Raw genomic sequence first — 14,436 nt, 5'->3', positions numbered from 1 at the left:
TGCTTTCTCTGACACAGCCAGGCTTTGCACAGGGTGTCTGGACACTTCCTTCCCCGAGGTCACCCTGCTGATCTCAGCCTCGGCCCTGATGCAAGCTCTTCTCCTTCTAGGACTGCCCTGGGCCCCACCCCCACTCCAGAGCCCCAGGAGCCATCAGGATGCACCTTGTGCTGCCCGAGTGGAGCCGGGGGACACAGAAGGAGGGAAGGCATGCCAGCCATGGTCACAGCACCCTTCCCAGACGTGTGCTAGGCTAAGTGCCAGGGCCCCGGGCACAAGCCTTTGGGAAGGAAGGAGCAACAGGGCAGGCCACAAGAGGGACAGACCTGAACACAGCCGCGGGGCCCGTTGCCCAAAGCCTCGCCCAGGCTGGAAAAGCATTTTTGGCTCAAGGGACAAACATTAAAATGCCATTCAAGACACTTAAGAGCCAATCAGTGGACACGAGACATCAACAGTGGACAGGGCAGCACAGGTGTGGCTGGCTGAGCCTAGTTCTGCTTCCTCCCGGCCGGAGGTCCCAACAGCATCAAGCTGCAGGCAGGTCTGCATCCAGGGGCTCCAAGAAGGTCACCAGGCCTCCGCTTCTCAACTTGACCTTCCTCCCTGTGGTTTTCAGATGTGGTCTTGCTATCTGTTGGCCAGGGGGACCTTTGCCAGGTCCTGGCATTTTCGTTGTCACGAGTAACACTTCTCCACAGCCGCCAGGAGGAAAACTCAAGACCTTCCCTAACCTGAAGTGCACCGGGGCCTCGTGGGGCTGCATGGGGACATGGCACCCTTTCCCTCAAGTTCAAAAGGGATTTTAATGATTGAGATGCTCACTCATTACCTGACTTACGTAACTGTAACCCCTCTTCATCATCTTTATAAATAATAGATGCACACTTTTCGTTAAAGAAAAAATAAAAATCCAAGTCATTTCTAAAAGGATGTTCAATGAGGTAACCCCTAGGTCACCAACGCAGGAACCAGTGACAATTTTGGCTGAGTATGCTGGCTTCTTTTCCTTTTTGTGCTAGTCCTAGGGCTTGAACTCAGGGCCTGGGGACTGCCCTTGACCTTCCTTTGCTAGTGCTCTATCATTCTGAGCCACAGCACCACTCCTGGTTTTCTGGAGGTTAATTGGAGATAAGAGCCTCACGGACTTTCCTGCCCAAGCTGACTTCCAACCTTGATCCTCAGATCTCAGCCTCCTGAGCAGCTAGGATTACAGGCATGAACCACCAAAGCCTGGCCTCATCTTTTCCTTTTAAGAGCAGATTTGGAGCCGGGCATGGTACCTCATACCTGTAATCCTAGTTACTCAGGAGGCTAAGATCTGAGGATCACCGGTTCAAAGCCAGCTGTGGCAGGAAAGTCCATGAGACTCTTATCTCCAGTAAACCACTCAGAAAACTGGAAGTGGTGCTGTGGCTCAAGTGGTAGAACACTAGCGTTGAGTTGTAGAGCTGAGGGACAGTGCCCAGGCCCAGAGTTCAAGCCCCATGACCAACAACAAAAAAAGAGAGCAGATTTAGGGGGTAATTGAGCTACCTGAATCTTTCTCCTCCATCTCCTCTTCCTCCCCCATTTATATAAGTTTCACAATCTTACGACAGTCACACACAGACATGGTAACTGCTGCAGACGGGAGCCCTGCCCATCTCCCCCCCCCCCGCCCCCCACCTGCCCCGTGGATGAGCTCTTGCGTCTTGGGTCTTTGATCATCTACCAATGGAGTCCTTGCTACCAAGGCGGACTCACCTGGTGATGCAGTCACAGGCCACTGCGTGAGTCACGCCTGGCCTCCTAAGTGTGTGTGTGTGTGACTTGCTTCCAAGCAACGGAGGGGGAGGGGAGGCCGCTCCTCTCTGATGGCCTGTCACTGGTGAGATGCCCCGGCTGGCTTGGAAGCTGTGAGCTCTCCTGGAAAGCCTCGTCCTGAGGCCGAGGACAGCTGGTGGCCACCAGGAGCTGAGCGGAGTCCGAATGACACTTTCTGCCTAAGCTGAGCAGAAACAGCCAGGTGAGCCTGGCAGAGCACCCAGGCTTCAGGAGGCGCAGCCCCACCGCAGTGCGGCCCGCGATACCGAGGGGACCAAGCTGGGCTGTGCCAGGGTACAGACGCCAAACCGAGTTGCAAGCTGCCGGGTCTGTGGTCCTTGGTCAGGAAGACATAGGAAGCAGACACAGCCGTGCGAGGGACCTGTGACTTCCTCCCACGTGGAGGGTCCTGGGCTCTGCTGTATACAAACCAGGACCTGGTGCTCGAGGGCCATGAACTCTATGTGCGCCGAGCATGTGGCTACCATGAAGACCAGCCTCCTGGGTGTCAATCCAGGTGCGACTGGGTTGGTGCAAACCATCTTCCCAAGGGTCTTGCACCAACTCACATGGCAGCGTGGCAGTCCAGGCCGCTCCCCTGCAGTCTTGCCAGCACCTGGCTTCCCGTCCTTTCCTGTCCAGCCACCGGACATGTGCAGGAGAGCTGAGCGGTTTGTGTAATGGCTCACGTCTTCTTGCTGTACCGTGGATGGAACCCAGAGCTTGCACGCAGTGGGCAAGCTCTCTGCCACTGCTACACCCCAGTTCATGCTGGATCCCCTTGAGAGTTTCCTGACCTCCTGCCCACCGCCCTGCCTCCTATCTGTCCTTAAATCCCTAACTGGATGTGTGGAGAGACAGAAACCGTCTTTACAATGTGAGAATGACCGGACACCTCGTGGAGTCCAATGGTAATGGTGATGCAGAGGAAGGCAGAGCTGAGAGCAGGAGGGCAGTTCCTAGTGACTGTGTCTCAGCCCTAGATCCAATGGTGCTGGAGGCACAGCTTCTCAACTGGCTGACCAAACAAGCCAATTCTTTTTTTTGTCCATTGTGGGGCCTAAACTCTGGGCCTGGAGGCTGTCTCTGAGCTCTTCAGCTCAAGGCTAGTGCTCTACCACTTGAGCCACAGCGCCACTTTTGGTCTTTTCTGCTTATGTGGCGCTGAGGCATCGAACCCAGGGCCTCAGGCATGCAAGGTGAGCACTCTACCACTGAGCCACCTTCCCAGCCCCTTTTGTTGTTGTTTCTGAGTCAACTGGGGATCTGACTGACCTAGGCCCTGAGTGTGCTCACACCACGACTCTCCCCAACACTGGCCCTCTGGAGAGCCACCAAGCTTGGGAAAGGAAATGGGAAAGGAGGTGCCGGGGAGCCGAGTCCTAGGCCCCATCCCTCCTGGATTGGCCCACACCCTGCTTCATTACTGAGAGCGTTCGGAGGCTGAATAACCATGTAATTGGCCCATCCGTTCCATAGTCAAACTTTGGCAAATATGTTTTTCATAATTAGTTGATGTTTATTTAACAAGAATAACCAGCCGATTAAATTTAATGAGGCAGGTTAGCATGTATAAGGTAGGAATGCTTTTCTTTAAGAGCAACCTGGTCTCCCTGGTCCCGGACCTGGGGAGATGCCAGGGCTTGCCCACGTCAGGTGTAGAACCCTGAGGGAGATGAGAATGCAGCCCTTCCTTGGGGTGCCCTGTCTGCTCCTCTGCTTCTTGGTGTCTGACCTGTCTTCCTTGGTGTCGGGGTTTCTCAAGGACACGGCTTTCCCAGGGCTGCTTCTGCTCTTCTCCAGAGAGCACCTGGAATGCAGTGGCAGTACATGGTCTCCGGGCTCTGAGGGCTCACAAGCACACGTGTGGGGCGCACACCCCCTGAAGGAGGGAGGCCCTCCAGCTGCTCTGATGCCAGTGGCTGTGAGCAGCTGCTGGTGCTCCTTGCCCCTGCAGACCTTGTCTCACCTGCTTAGCAGACAGGGTAAACACCTGGATTTAGGAGACGAGGCTCTGTGAGGGGTCAGGTGGCAGAGACTTCAGGGCCCAGAAGAGTTAAAGGGAGGAGCCCGGCCCTCCACGCTCTGACCTGTGGCTGGAGAAAACCAGGAGCTCCCTTCACATTGAAGAGCCGTTCGGGGTTTTGTGTGTTTTCTCTTTGTTCTGCTTAGTTTGGCCCAATGAAAAAGAGTTGGTTCTAACCATATCCATCCCCGTTCCCGGAGAAAAGCTCAGTGTGGACTGGCTTTTCTCACAGTTTATTTTTTAATCCAAAGAAGGGGTTCACGCTTCCTTAGGCAGCGCGCACGCAGACACCCCTGGCACCCATGCCTCGGCTTGCCCCGTCCCGACGGCTCGTCCACTCTTGGCCTTTGTGTCCTCCAGCATCTTCCTGTCGTCATGAGCACCCGCTGCTGCGCCCCCCTCTCACCGGGCGGGCCGGGCTCGGCCCTCCAGCTCCATGCAGAGTGTCACCAACGCCCTGAGCTCCTGACAGCCTCTCTCCCCTAGGCACATCTGTTTTGATGACCTCCAGAACCTCTCTCCTGCTGGACTCCAAGCCAAGAGAAGGTGGACATGGTAGCACCCTTGCCCCGATAGCCTAGGACACAGCGACAACGTCAGCACACTGGCTCCTGCGCCGGGGCTGGGAGGACACTGTGTGACCCTGGTCAGGGCCCTGGGATTGCCAACGCCGCTCAAGGAGGACCGTGAGGGAGAGGGCAAAGCTGGGTTGTGGCAGTGCCAGGCTCCAGATCCTGGAGTGAGCCAGCCGCATCCCCCCCATTCCCTCCAGGCTGGGGACTGCAAACAGCCTGTATGCCCACCCAGTACCAGCCACAGGGCCTGATTTTGCTGGGGGGTCTTGGCAGGCCAGGCCCTTCCTGGAGGGAGGACTCAGGTATGGGGGGTAGGCTGTCAGTAACACCAGCAGCAGGTTCTCTGGAGGCCGGAGACCAGGACACACACGTGACCACAATCACTGCCACAACCCGAGGCCATGGCCTCTGGCTGTCCCTTGAGGAAAGGCTCAGAGGTTCTGGTTGCGGTGGCCGCAGGGCTTGTGTCCAGTTTGAGTGGGTCCTGGGTGCACACCCTGGACCCGGTAGCTGGGTGAGACCCCACGTCCTCACGCTCACGCCCGTCACGCATGTGACAGCAGTTGCTGCCTTTATTCGGCCAACTGGCTTCATGCACTCTAGGCCCTCTGGAAGCAGCACACAGTGGGACCACACGGGGTCTACACACTAAAGGCTTTCCGTGTTTCCCCCAGTGTGTCCCCCTGGAGGTCGCTCCTGGTGACATGCCTGCTGCCACAGTGGGTGTCCTGACCCCTCTGCCTCTTCCGGTTTCCGTGCTGGCTCTGAGTGTCCACGGCCACACACCTGCAGCTGGGGTGGCCAAGCGGCGGGCGCACGACCGGTCTGTCCCATCTGTCCCATCCCGGGCTCATGGCCCCATCCACGAAGCCTGGCTCGGGCCTGTCTGCTGCTGCCGGACCGCTTCTGGCGTCAGTGGTGTGGAGAGGACACGCTGTAGACACGGATGCTAGGGCTTACCTTCTGGGGAGGCAGCGAGGGGGAAACGCTGTGGATCCCCTCGGCAGAGCAGAGGAAGGCTCCGGCTGTCCAGGTGCCCAAGTTCTGCCTGGCACCCAGCCAGGATTGGCAAGTATTGGATGGGGTTCAGGCTCGGAAGCCAACCCCAGCTACTATGCTGTGTGACCTTGGGCAAGTTACCCACACTCTCGCTGCCAGTCTTCCCATCTGAGGACTGCAGTGGCAGTAATTACCCCTGTAAGGCTGTGTGAGACGTTAAACAAGTGCACACTGATAAAGGCAATGCACCAGGCATGTGGTGAAAATCCAATAATGCTAAGCTTGATTATTAGTACTATTCTCTGCAAGCTGCCCATGATCTGGCGAGACAAGGTACAGAATATACAGGCCATGTGCACAGCCAGCACAGGCTCACACAAGCTCACTCTTGAGCATGCGCATGCATGTCTGCATATACACTGTGCACACACACCTGCCTCTATCCCGACAGCCACAGTCAGGCCTGCGCCTGGCTTCTCAGACCCCTCCTTTCCAGCAGGGGTGGGGCAGTGGGCAGCACTCGGGCATCCCTGGCCTCAGGCAGGGAGACACACTGATGGAGGCTGGTGGGCAGGACTCAGAAGCTGGAGGCTGGCTCCTTTCTCCACCATGGGCAGCAGCTGTGCCTTCTCTCCCCTGAACAGGGCCCCCAGTGCCTCTTCCTTTCGTCCCTCCAGCACCGGTGGGATGAGCACTCCCTTCCCACCGCAGCCCAGGCTGCGCTACCTCACCACCTCAGCCGCCCCATGGCAAACCCCCTCCCTCTGCCCTCAGTAAGCGGGGCCCCTGCGCATGCTCACTGTCAGCACTGGACATGACCGCTACACAGCCCATCCCATGCAATGTCTCCCTGACTTGACCTTCTGACATGTGTGGTCACATGCAGGTACAAAGGCGTAGAGACACAAGGGCACACCATGCACAAGTGCCCATACATATGTCTACCTACCCCCCCCACCCCCAGTGGTGTGTACAGGAGAGTGGCCGAGTTCAGGAAAGCGGGTGCTGAGCATGGCTGGCCACTTGTGTATAAAGTCAAGTCCACATGCACAGATGGACAGGTACACACAGACCACACACACAAGGACAAATGTGCACCTGTATGTACATGCACACACAGAAACACACACACCCCAGTCACACATGAACACATGCACACAGACAAGGACATTTATGTATAAAGACCCCAAGTGCACACACAGGTAACTGTAAGTGCCTTCAGAAGTGGACGCGGCACCCAGACCCACACAGGCACACATACGCACACATAGCAGATGCACTCGTGAGCATGCGGGCCCCACACAGATGTAGAAGTCCTGGGAAAAGAACATATACATTGTGTCCCTGGGCAGCTTCTCCCTACCCCAACCTGAAAAGACAAAAGCCACCTGCCGGATTGCTGGACACAGCCCAGTCCTCCAGGATGCTGGGAGCAGCGTGCCCCAGAGGGAGTGTGGCTTCCGCTCTCCCTGCCGGGTGAGGAAGGCGGTCCACATGAGGTCTCTGGAAGGGGATCTGGGAAGCAGGTGATCCAGCAGGCAGGCTGGCACATGCGCAACGTCCAGCCGACGCGTGCTCTCCTGGTACTGTTTCCTTTCCTAGGCCCCCGAAGAGATGAACACAGACATCTGGAAGTTGCTCCTGTGTCGCTGATATTGGACAAAGCCCTGCAGAGGAGGAGACGGAAGTCTCCCCCCCCCCCCCCCCCGCCCCCATGGCCTCCCTTGCCCGAGTCTCAGGAGTATCAGAGGGGGCTGCTGTGTCTGGCTCAAGGATGGCTCTGACGTAGTGAGCCAGGGGACCTGGGAACCCTCCTCCCTGAGCACTCAGGCCAGAGGATTCCTTGGCCTACCTGGTTGCTTGTCCCTGCAGGCTTGCTGAGCTGTGCTGCCAGATGCTGCTCTCCCAGGACTTCTCCTCCCAGACCTCCTGTAGTGTGGCTGGACAAGCCTGCCCAGGTATCTGGACTCTCCCAGACGACAGCCTCCGCCTCCAGAGGGTTTATAGAGAAAGTCTACTGGTCAGCCCAAGGCCACCAACAGAGTGGCTGGAAGGCCCCAAACTCTCCCCAAACTCACCGCTCTGACAAAGCACAGGCCTCACCAGGGTCACGGCGCCTTGGCCCAGGGACTGAGGCGAAGGAGGGTCTGAACTTCAACCACAGAGAACAAAGCCGTACCCTATCTGTCATCTTGTCCCCTATGTGAGGTCCCAGTACCCACTGGGAAGGCCTCTAGTCACTCAGGTTCAGAGCCTGTCAGCTTCGCCCTGGTCTGGTCTGACATCCAAGCTCTGGTGTACAGGGCCTTATTGCACTGCGTCACTCTAGGAACCACCCCCCCGCCCCCAACAGGGGAGCCACAGGGTTCTAGGAGAGCTCTGCTCTCTGCTCAGGGCTTAGCTCCCCAGCCCTGCTAACTCTGCAGCCCTGCCCCTCTCTGTCCTTCAGCTTCGGTGTCTGAGGACAGGAAGAGCCTACTTCTGGAAGCTGGCTTTCCCCACAGTTCCCCTACAGAATGGCTTCTGTAGCACCTGCTTTGGCAGCAGACTTGCCACCATCAGGTAACGGCAAGTTCCTGGGTGCTCCTGAGGAGCCTCACCCAGCACTGTCATCGCTGTCCAGGAGGGGCTGGGCACAGAGAGGGCAGCAGTGATAGTTGGCCAGTGAGCGGATGGGTGAAAACAGTGGCATCTGCTTTATTTGTTCTCAGATAGTAGCACACACTTTCCTAATCACACAGCAGCTGCAAGCGCAGAGGCCCACACAGTGGCCAGCAGAGCACTGTGACCATGGCCTGGGGTCTGTGGTCCCGTGGTCAGTCCCCCTTCAGGGCTCCAGCTCACTGGCAGGGCAGGAATGACAGCTGCTCCTTACCCCTGCAAAGACAACAGTCAGCGTTTAGTCATGGCTCTCTGGGGATGACTGTGTGCCTACAGATCCAGAGGCCTTTTGCTCAGGGCTCCGTGCAGGCCACCCAGGACAGGGCCACTTCCCTGGAGCAGGACCACTTGCTAGATGGCTGCTGTGCCTGGAGACAGAGTCTCTGTAATAGTGTCCAGAAGGATACAGACCCTCTCTCCCCCCACCCCCACCCCACCCGCACCACACCCCCCAAGCTGGCTCAGGAGCAGACTGACCTGAGCCTCCCACAGACAGAGAAGGGCTGGCTTGGCAGTGACCTCAGTGGGAGGCCCTGACCTTAGGGCTTAGTGTAGGTGCACAGAAGCCTCGTCACACTTTTGCTAGGCCTTACTGGGGTGCCCCTTTGGTCTCTAACTTAACAGCCAAGAATTTCTTTCTTTCTTTTTTTTTTGGTCCGGTCATGGGGCCTGAACTCTGGGCCTGGGCGCTGTCCTTCAGCTCTTCAGCTCAAGGCTAGCGCTCTACCGCTTGAGCCACAGCACCACTTCCGGCTTTTTTTTCTGCTTATGTGGTGCTGAGGAATGGAACCCAGGGCCTCATGCATGCAAGGCAAGCGCTCTACCACTGAGCCACCTTCCCAGCCCCTGGGCGAGCGAGTGCACGGCTGTTTAACCGGGGCTCACAGTCCTTAGCCTGCTACGCAGCGGACAGCCGCACGTGGCATCAGGCTCCCCACCTGGAGGTGTCCCATAGGTGTCTGCGCCGTCCCAGGGGCTCAGGCCTGCCGCTTGAGGCTCCCCACCAGGTGGGCCCCTTTTTTCTGATACCTGGGTCCCTTTGGGGGACCCTAGCTGCCAGGAGCCTTATGAGGCGAAGGCCTGAGGGAATGGTGAGGTTTTCTCTAACTCCTGTCCTATCTGAGGCCACGTGTGTGTTCCTGAGTGCTGGGAGCCTGGACACACTGGTCCAGAGCACAAGAGCATGCTCCAAACGGGCTGGGAGGGCCAGGCTAGCTTTTGCTATGGCCAATTGCTCATCTCCAATTCACTCTCTAGTAGTGCTAGGGGTGGGGGCTGGGCCTGGCCGTGTCCCAGAGCCTCTCTAGGCACGCTGGAGTGACAGAGACATGCTGGAACATACTGCCATCCATCTGTCTGCCTTCATCATCGTATTTCTGCCTTGGTGCAGCAAGGACAGTGGTAAGATATGTCGGTAGAAACATACACCACTGGAAGGCAGGGCTGACCGCACCCTCCGTGGTATTCGTGGGAGCAGCCAAGCAGAGAGGTCACGCAGGGGTAGTGGGGGAGCTCATCCCTTGGCAAGCATACAGTCCAATTCTGACTCCAGAGGAGAGGCAGGTGGCTGTTTCGATGCCCCTGGTGGGGGGGGGGGGGCAGGCTGGCCTTACCTTGTGGGCAGAGCTGACACAGTGCTGGTATGCCTTGACCAGGTCTGAGCAGAGCAGCACTTCGTGCAGGTGGTCTCGATAGCAGCGGAGGATCTGGTACTGGAGCCCTGAGCACACGGGCTCCACTCGGCGGGGCCTGGGAGGGAAATGACACCATTTACAAACACCCATGGGCCAGACACGAGGCTAGAAGCCACTGGTAGCCATCTAACCCACTATAGGGCCGAGGGTGGCAAAAGCATCACACCCTGGGCCACCTCCCAGCCTGGAGCCAAGAGCGGCTCGGGTGCAGGAAAGGGCTGGGGGGCAGTGACCTCAGCTGGAGGCCCTGACCTCTAGCTGACCCTCCCAGCCCGGCCTCGCCAGGCCTCCTCGCAAGGACTGCTCTGTGCCAGGGTTCACCTGGGACTATAACCAGATGCACACTATTCTCTCATGCAAAATCTTTCCTATGATTTTAAAATAAATACGCGTGAAGTCAGGAAACCTAGAGAACTAAGAATGTCCAAAAATGAAACGAAGCGTTTCAAATTTCTTACAGATAGCCATGGTAACATCTTGAGGTGCTTTACTATTTCTTCTTCCTTCCTTCATTGGAGTAGTTGTAGTGCCCACAACAAATGAATATACTCACTTTTCAAAATTGTGAAGTAAGAACGTGCACACGCAAGAATACTGGAGCGCGAGTCTCCCTGCCCTCAGCCTCACGCCGTCCACTTCTGGCTCCTCTTCCCACCCCTGCAGCCTTCCCCTCGGCTTCTCACGGCCTGGCACGCGCACACTCGCCCCTCCATGGGCTCATCGCCTCACTCCCGACTCCCACGCTCACCTCTACCGCCACGTGTCTACCTAGCGGCTCACACTACAGCGGGGACACACCCACGCACCCCCCCCCTGGGAGGCGGCTGTATGCCACCACTCACCGGCCCTCCTGCACACTCCTGCTCAGGCCACAGGGCAGGCAGTGTGAGCACAGCCATGTGTATTTACATGGGCTTGGCCACACCAGCTCTACCCAGCTGCTGAGTGTGGACCAGGTGCGCCCAGGGGGCGCTGTCACGGCACTGGGCCCCCCCTGCAGTAACCCTGGCCAGTGTCCCACAGTTCGCAAGGCAAGGGCGGGGGTGGGGGGGAGAGGGGGGACATGAGGCGGGGCCTTTCCTCAGCTTTCTTCGCGAAAGGCAGGCCCAGCATTATGCAATGCACACACCGCTCTCAGATGCAGACGGGGCCTGCAGGCCTGCAGCTCTCCTGCCAGGTCTCTACTGACAGCAGCCACTGGAGGAGAGCAGCACCATTACTGTTTACGATAACCTAATCAAACCAGACTCATCTACAAAGAACAGAGAGCAGCAGAACGCTCCAAGGCTAAAGACTCAGGTGGCATTTCACCAGCTCGCTCTAGCAGTCTGGAGATGGGGTACTTTGGGCATTGCAGTCCAGCCCCACAACACTGCCCATGGTCCTGCTTTCTTTCCTGCACCAACCCTGAACACGGTCTTTCTGCTCAGACCCAATCACAACAGAGTGGGACTGAGCAGGGAGAAGCAGGCTCTCTAGGGCCCCATTCTAGCATTCCTGAGGGGAGGGCTGGCGGGGCTGCCACACCAAGTAGGTAAGAGGGCGGAGCAGAGCACACCTATCCCCAGCAGCCAGGTGCGGCTGGGGAGGTCACCCTGGCATGAATTTTGCTGCCCACCTGGCCCCCTGGCACGACCCTCTCCAGCCCATACTGGATCTTGCTGCACAGACCCAATCTTGAAGAGCTGTGCTCTGACAGAGGAAGTTTGTGTGTGCCTGCATCCACTTCCCAACCCATCAGGGAGCACGGGACCCCATGGGCTTCCACCTAGGGCCAGGCGCACCGTCAGAAGCCACCCATCGCTCCCCCATGTGCCTGTAGAATGGTTGTGGTTTTGGACTTTATCATCGTTGGCACAATGGGTATTAGCATGGTCCTTGGAGGAAGTGTTGTTACTGGCACATGTCTTCTCTGAGCACAGCTCTGAGCATCTCCGCACCAAGCCCTGCCCCCTGTCCTCATCTCAGGCTCCCACCTGAGAAGGTGTAGGGTCTGAGCGCGCAGGTCCCTGTGCGCTCGCCTGCCCTCTGCACTGCTGCTCAGCCCGCTGATCTCATCCCTGCTTTCTTACATGCTGCCCCTCTAGAGTCTGTCCCTAAAGACACAGCATCTATGTTGAGGCAGTGCCCACTTCCCCCTCCAACGTATGACTTAGGACCCCTGTCCCCCACCATCATGTGATGCAAGGCTGAGCAGACACCACTTAGGGGAAGCGCCAGGCTCAAATGCAGGTAATGCTGTTCTGCTCTGGGACTAGGAGTGAGGCTAACCAACCAGGGAGGAAAAATGTTCTCTGTTAGGGTCCAGTGGAGGTGTCCAGGCCCAGTCTGAGTCATCTTAGAGCCAGAACTCTGATTCTGAGCCTCGTCCCTTTCCCCATGAGCTTCACTCGCTCCTCCCGCACCGGTCTTCAGGTGTCCGGTGAGGGGCCCTGGGAATGTCAAGGGGAAACCTCAGAGAACACCCATGGACTCCCAGATCAGGAGAAACTGGGCCATGGTGAAATCTATCCCTTTCACACCAATAGCACCTCTGGGACCACAGAGGCCTCTTCTCCGGGATGCAGCGGGACAGTATGAGCACACAGAATGGTGGGCAAATGTCAACAGGAAGAAATTCTACCCATTTGTTCACAAAGAGCTCCAAATGGGACAAGATAGGCAGACCTTGACTCCTGAAGTGAGTGCATTCTCTGCAGCGGGCAGGGCTAAGGCTGGGGTGAAGCTGTTCGTGAAAGGAGGTACAATGCACTCTAACCAGGCCAGCCCCCTCAGGTCTGGGTTGGGGCCACCTTATTTTATAAGGCATGCCAACAACTCCTGTTTGCAACAGGAGTTCTTTGAGTGGTGGCTCTTCGAGTGCTCAGACTCAGGTGTTCACAGCATGCCACGAATTTTCCAGGGACAGAGTAACTCCTGGACCTCCAGCTCAGTGCCTTGTGTACATCTGGTGACCCCGGGGAGCCCCCACCACCCTAGGCAGTGCGTAGGTGCCTGTCTCGCCCCAAGGCAAGGCCAAGCTCTCGTCTCTCACCTTTGTACAGAAGGATGGTGACACACCTGCCCCAAAGCTGTGACCTGAAAAGGGTGTGAGTGTTGAGAAGTGCAGCTCTTGTTAGCAACTGAGCTGCAGGTGTTGGGAACAAAGGCCGTCAGGGCAGGGTGGGAGGGGCGGTGGTGCCTGCGGGAAGGTAGGTGGGTGCCTGGCAGCACTGGGGAGGTGCAGCCCTACATGTGGCCTACAGCGTAGGACGCTGCCACACTGCTCTTCCCACCCAGGCTCTCAGAGCACTCAAGACCCGCTCAGACCTGGCTGGGAGTAAGGCTTGGGCCACGTGACCCAGGTGGGGCCATCCTGGAAAGGTACACGGCGGAAACCATAATGCTGCAGGGAGGTCATGAAACTGGGCTCCCGGCAGCCACAGTGCATAACCCGGAAGGAGACAGACCCCACTCCACGAGGTTCTACCCCCAGCTCTCCTGTGGCACAGGCTTGCATGCTCTGCTCTGGCTTATGTCACAACCGCAGCTGCTATCAGCAGGGCACGGCTTGGGGAGAGGCGTCCATGTGCAGGGGCCATGGATTCTCTTCAGAGCCCATATCCTTCCTGGACTCAGAACATGACCTTATTTGGAAGTAGGGTCATTAGAGGTGAGACTGGTGAAGATGAGGTCACAGTAAGGTAGCATGGGCTCCTAATACAATGGAAAACTAATTTCTCTCCTTGTATAAAGGAAGGCTGAGCAGTTGCACAGGGAGACAGAGGTGGGGACAGCGTCATGCTCTAAGCAGCCAAGGGATGCCGGACCTCTCCAAGGGTCCCGCCCTGCTGCCACCCCTTGGCCTCTGGACTTCTGTCACCTGGAGGCACCAACTGGCAGTGCCATGTTACAGCGCCCCATATAGAAGGTGCCCTGGCCTGCCCTCCAAGAGGCCACACTGGCAGGGCTGTGGACAGCGGCTACGGGAGCCAGCACATTCAGGACCACACTCGGAGGTCTGGTGCTGGGTGCCCAGGGCCCCTGCACCAGTAGTACTGCAGTGAGCTCTGTCACGAAGGTCCGTGCCACATTCTGCTCCGACCTGGTGAGGCACCATCTGCATTTAGATGTGAACCAAGTGCCTCAGCCCCCTGCTCAGGGGAGAAGCTGTGACTCCTGAGTAGGTCTGCACAGTACCTTCCTTGACTCTGCAGGAAGCTTTGCCTGCTGGAAGACGTCGGGGTGAGGACCAGGCTACAAGAAGTGAGAAGATACACTTCTATCCTAGTAAGCAGGGTTCTCTGGGATGGATGTGGCAGGTCTGTGGTCCTGCCACAGACTACCATGCTCTCTGAATATCCGACAACCTTGTGAGCTAGGCATCACCACCCCACTCCCAAGTGCTTTAACAAAGGTCACACAGTAAGGTGGATTCGGGATAAACGCCCGGTGTGTTTGGTTCCACGGCCCTTGTCCCTACAGTGTCCCCCCCCCCAGCTCCTCTACCTTTAGAGAAAAGATAGAGCAAAAGTAGAGCATGCAAGGCTGTACCACAAGAGAGCTGAGCTTAATGTGGGTCTCTCACTTTGGAAGACAAGCAAGCAGCAAAACAGGCAGACCAGACCATGCAGTTTGAGGCCCTCCATGGAGCCTGCTAGAAGCTGCTGCCTCCAAGTGAGGAGAGGGGAGGGAG

The 14,436-nt window shown here is 57.4% G+C and overlaps 1 protein-coding gene across 2 annotated transcripts in view; it reads right to left on the bottom strand.

Moving 5' to 3' along the window:
- Positions 1-8,079: 8,079 nt before the first annotated feature.
- The window catches only part of LOC138824864 (MICOS complex subunit Mic25-like), a 223,714-nt gene continuing 217,357 nt past the window's right edge, over positions 8,080-14,436 (bottom strand). For both annotated transcript variants that reach the window (XM_070019264.1, XM_070019265.1), the window contains 2 exons: positions 9,681-9,816; positions 8,080-8,283 (listed from right to left, as the gene is read on the bottom strand). In XM_070019264.1, the coding sequence (XP_069875365.1) occupies positions 8,278-8,283; positions 9,681-9,816 (142 nt within the window). In that variant the 3' untranslated portion in view covers positions 8,080-8,277. The remainder of the gene's footprint in view (positions 8,284-9,680; positions 9,817-14,436) is intronic.

The sequence above is a fragment of the Dipodomys merriami genome, unplaced genomic scaffold (genome assembly GCF_024711535.1).
Source record: "Dipodomys merriami isolate MVZ:Mamm:240054 unplaced genomic scaffold, mDipMer1.0.p SCAF_13, whole genome shotgun sequence".
In the NCBI taxonomy this organism is placed as follows: Eukaryota; Metazoa; Chordata; class Mammalia; order Rodentia; family Heteromyidae; genus Dipodomys; species Dipodomys merriami.
Note: the sequence above shows the minus strand (reverse complement) of the source record. Positions and strands in the feature narration are given on the sequence as shown.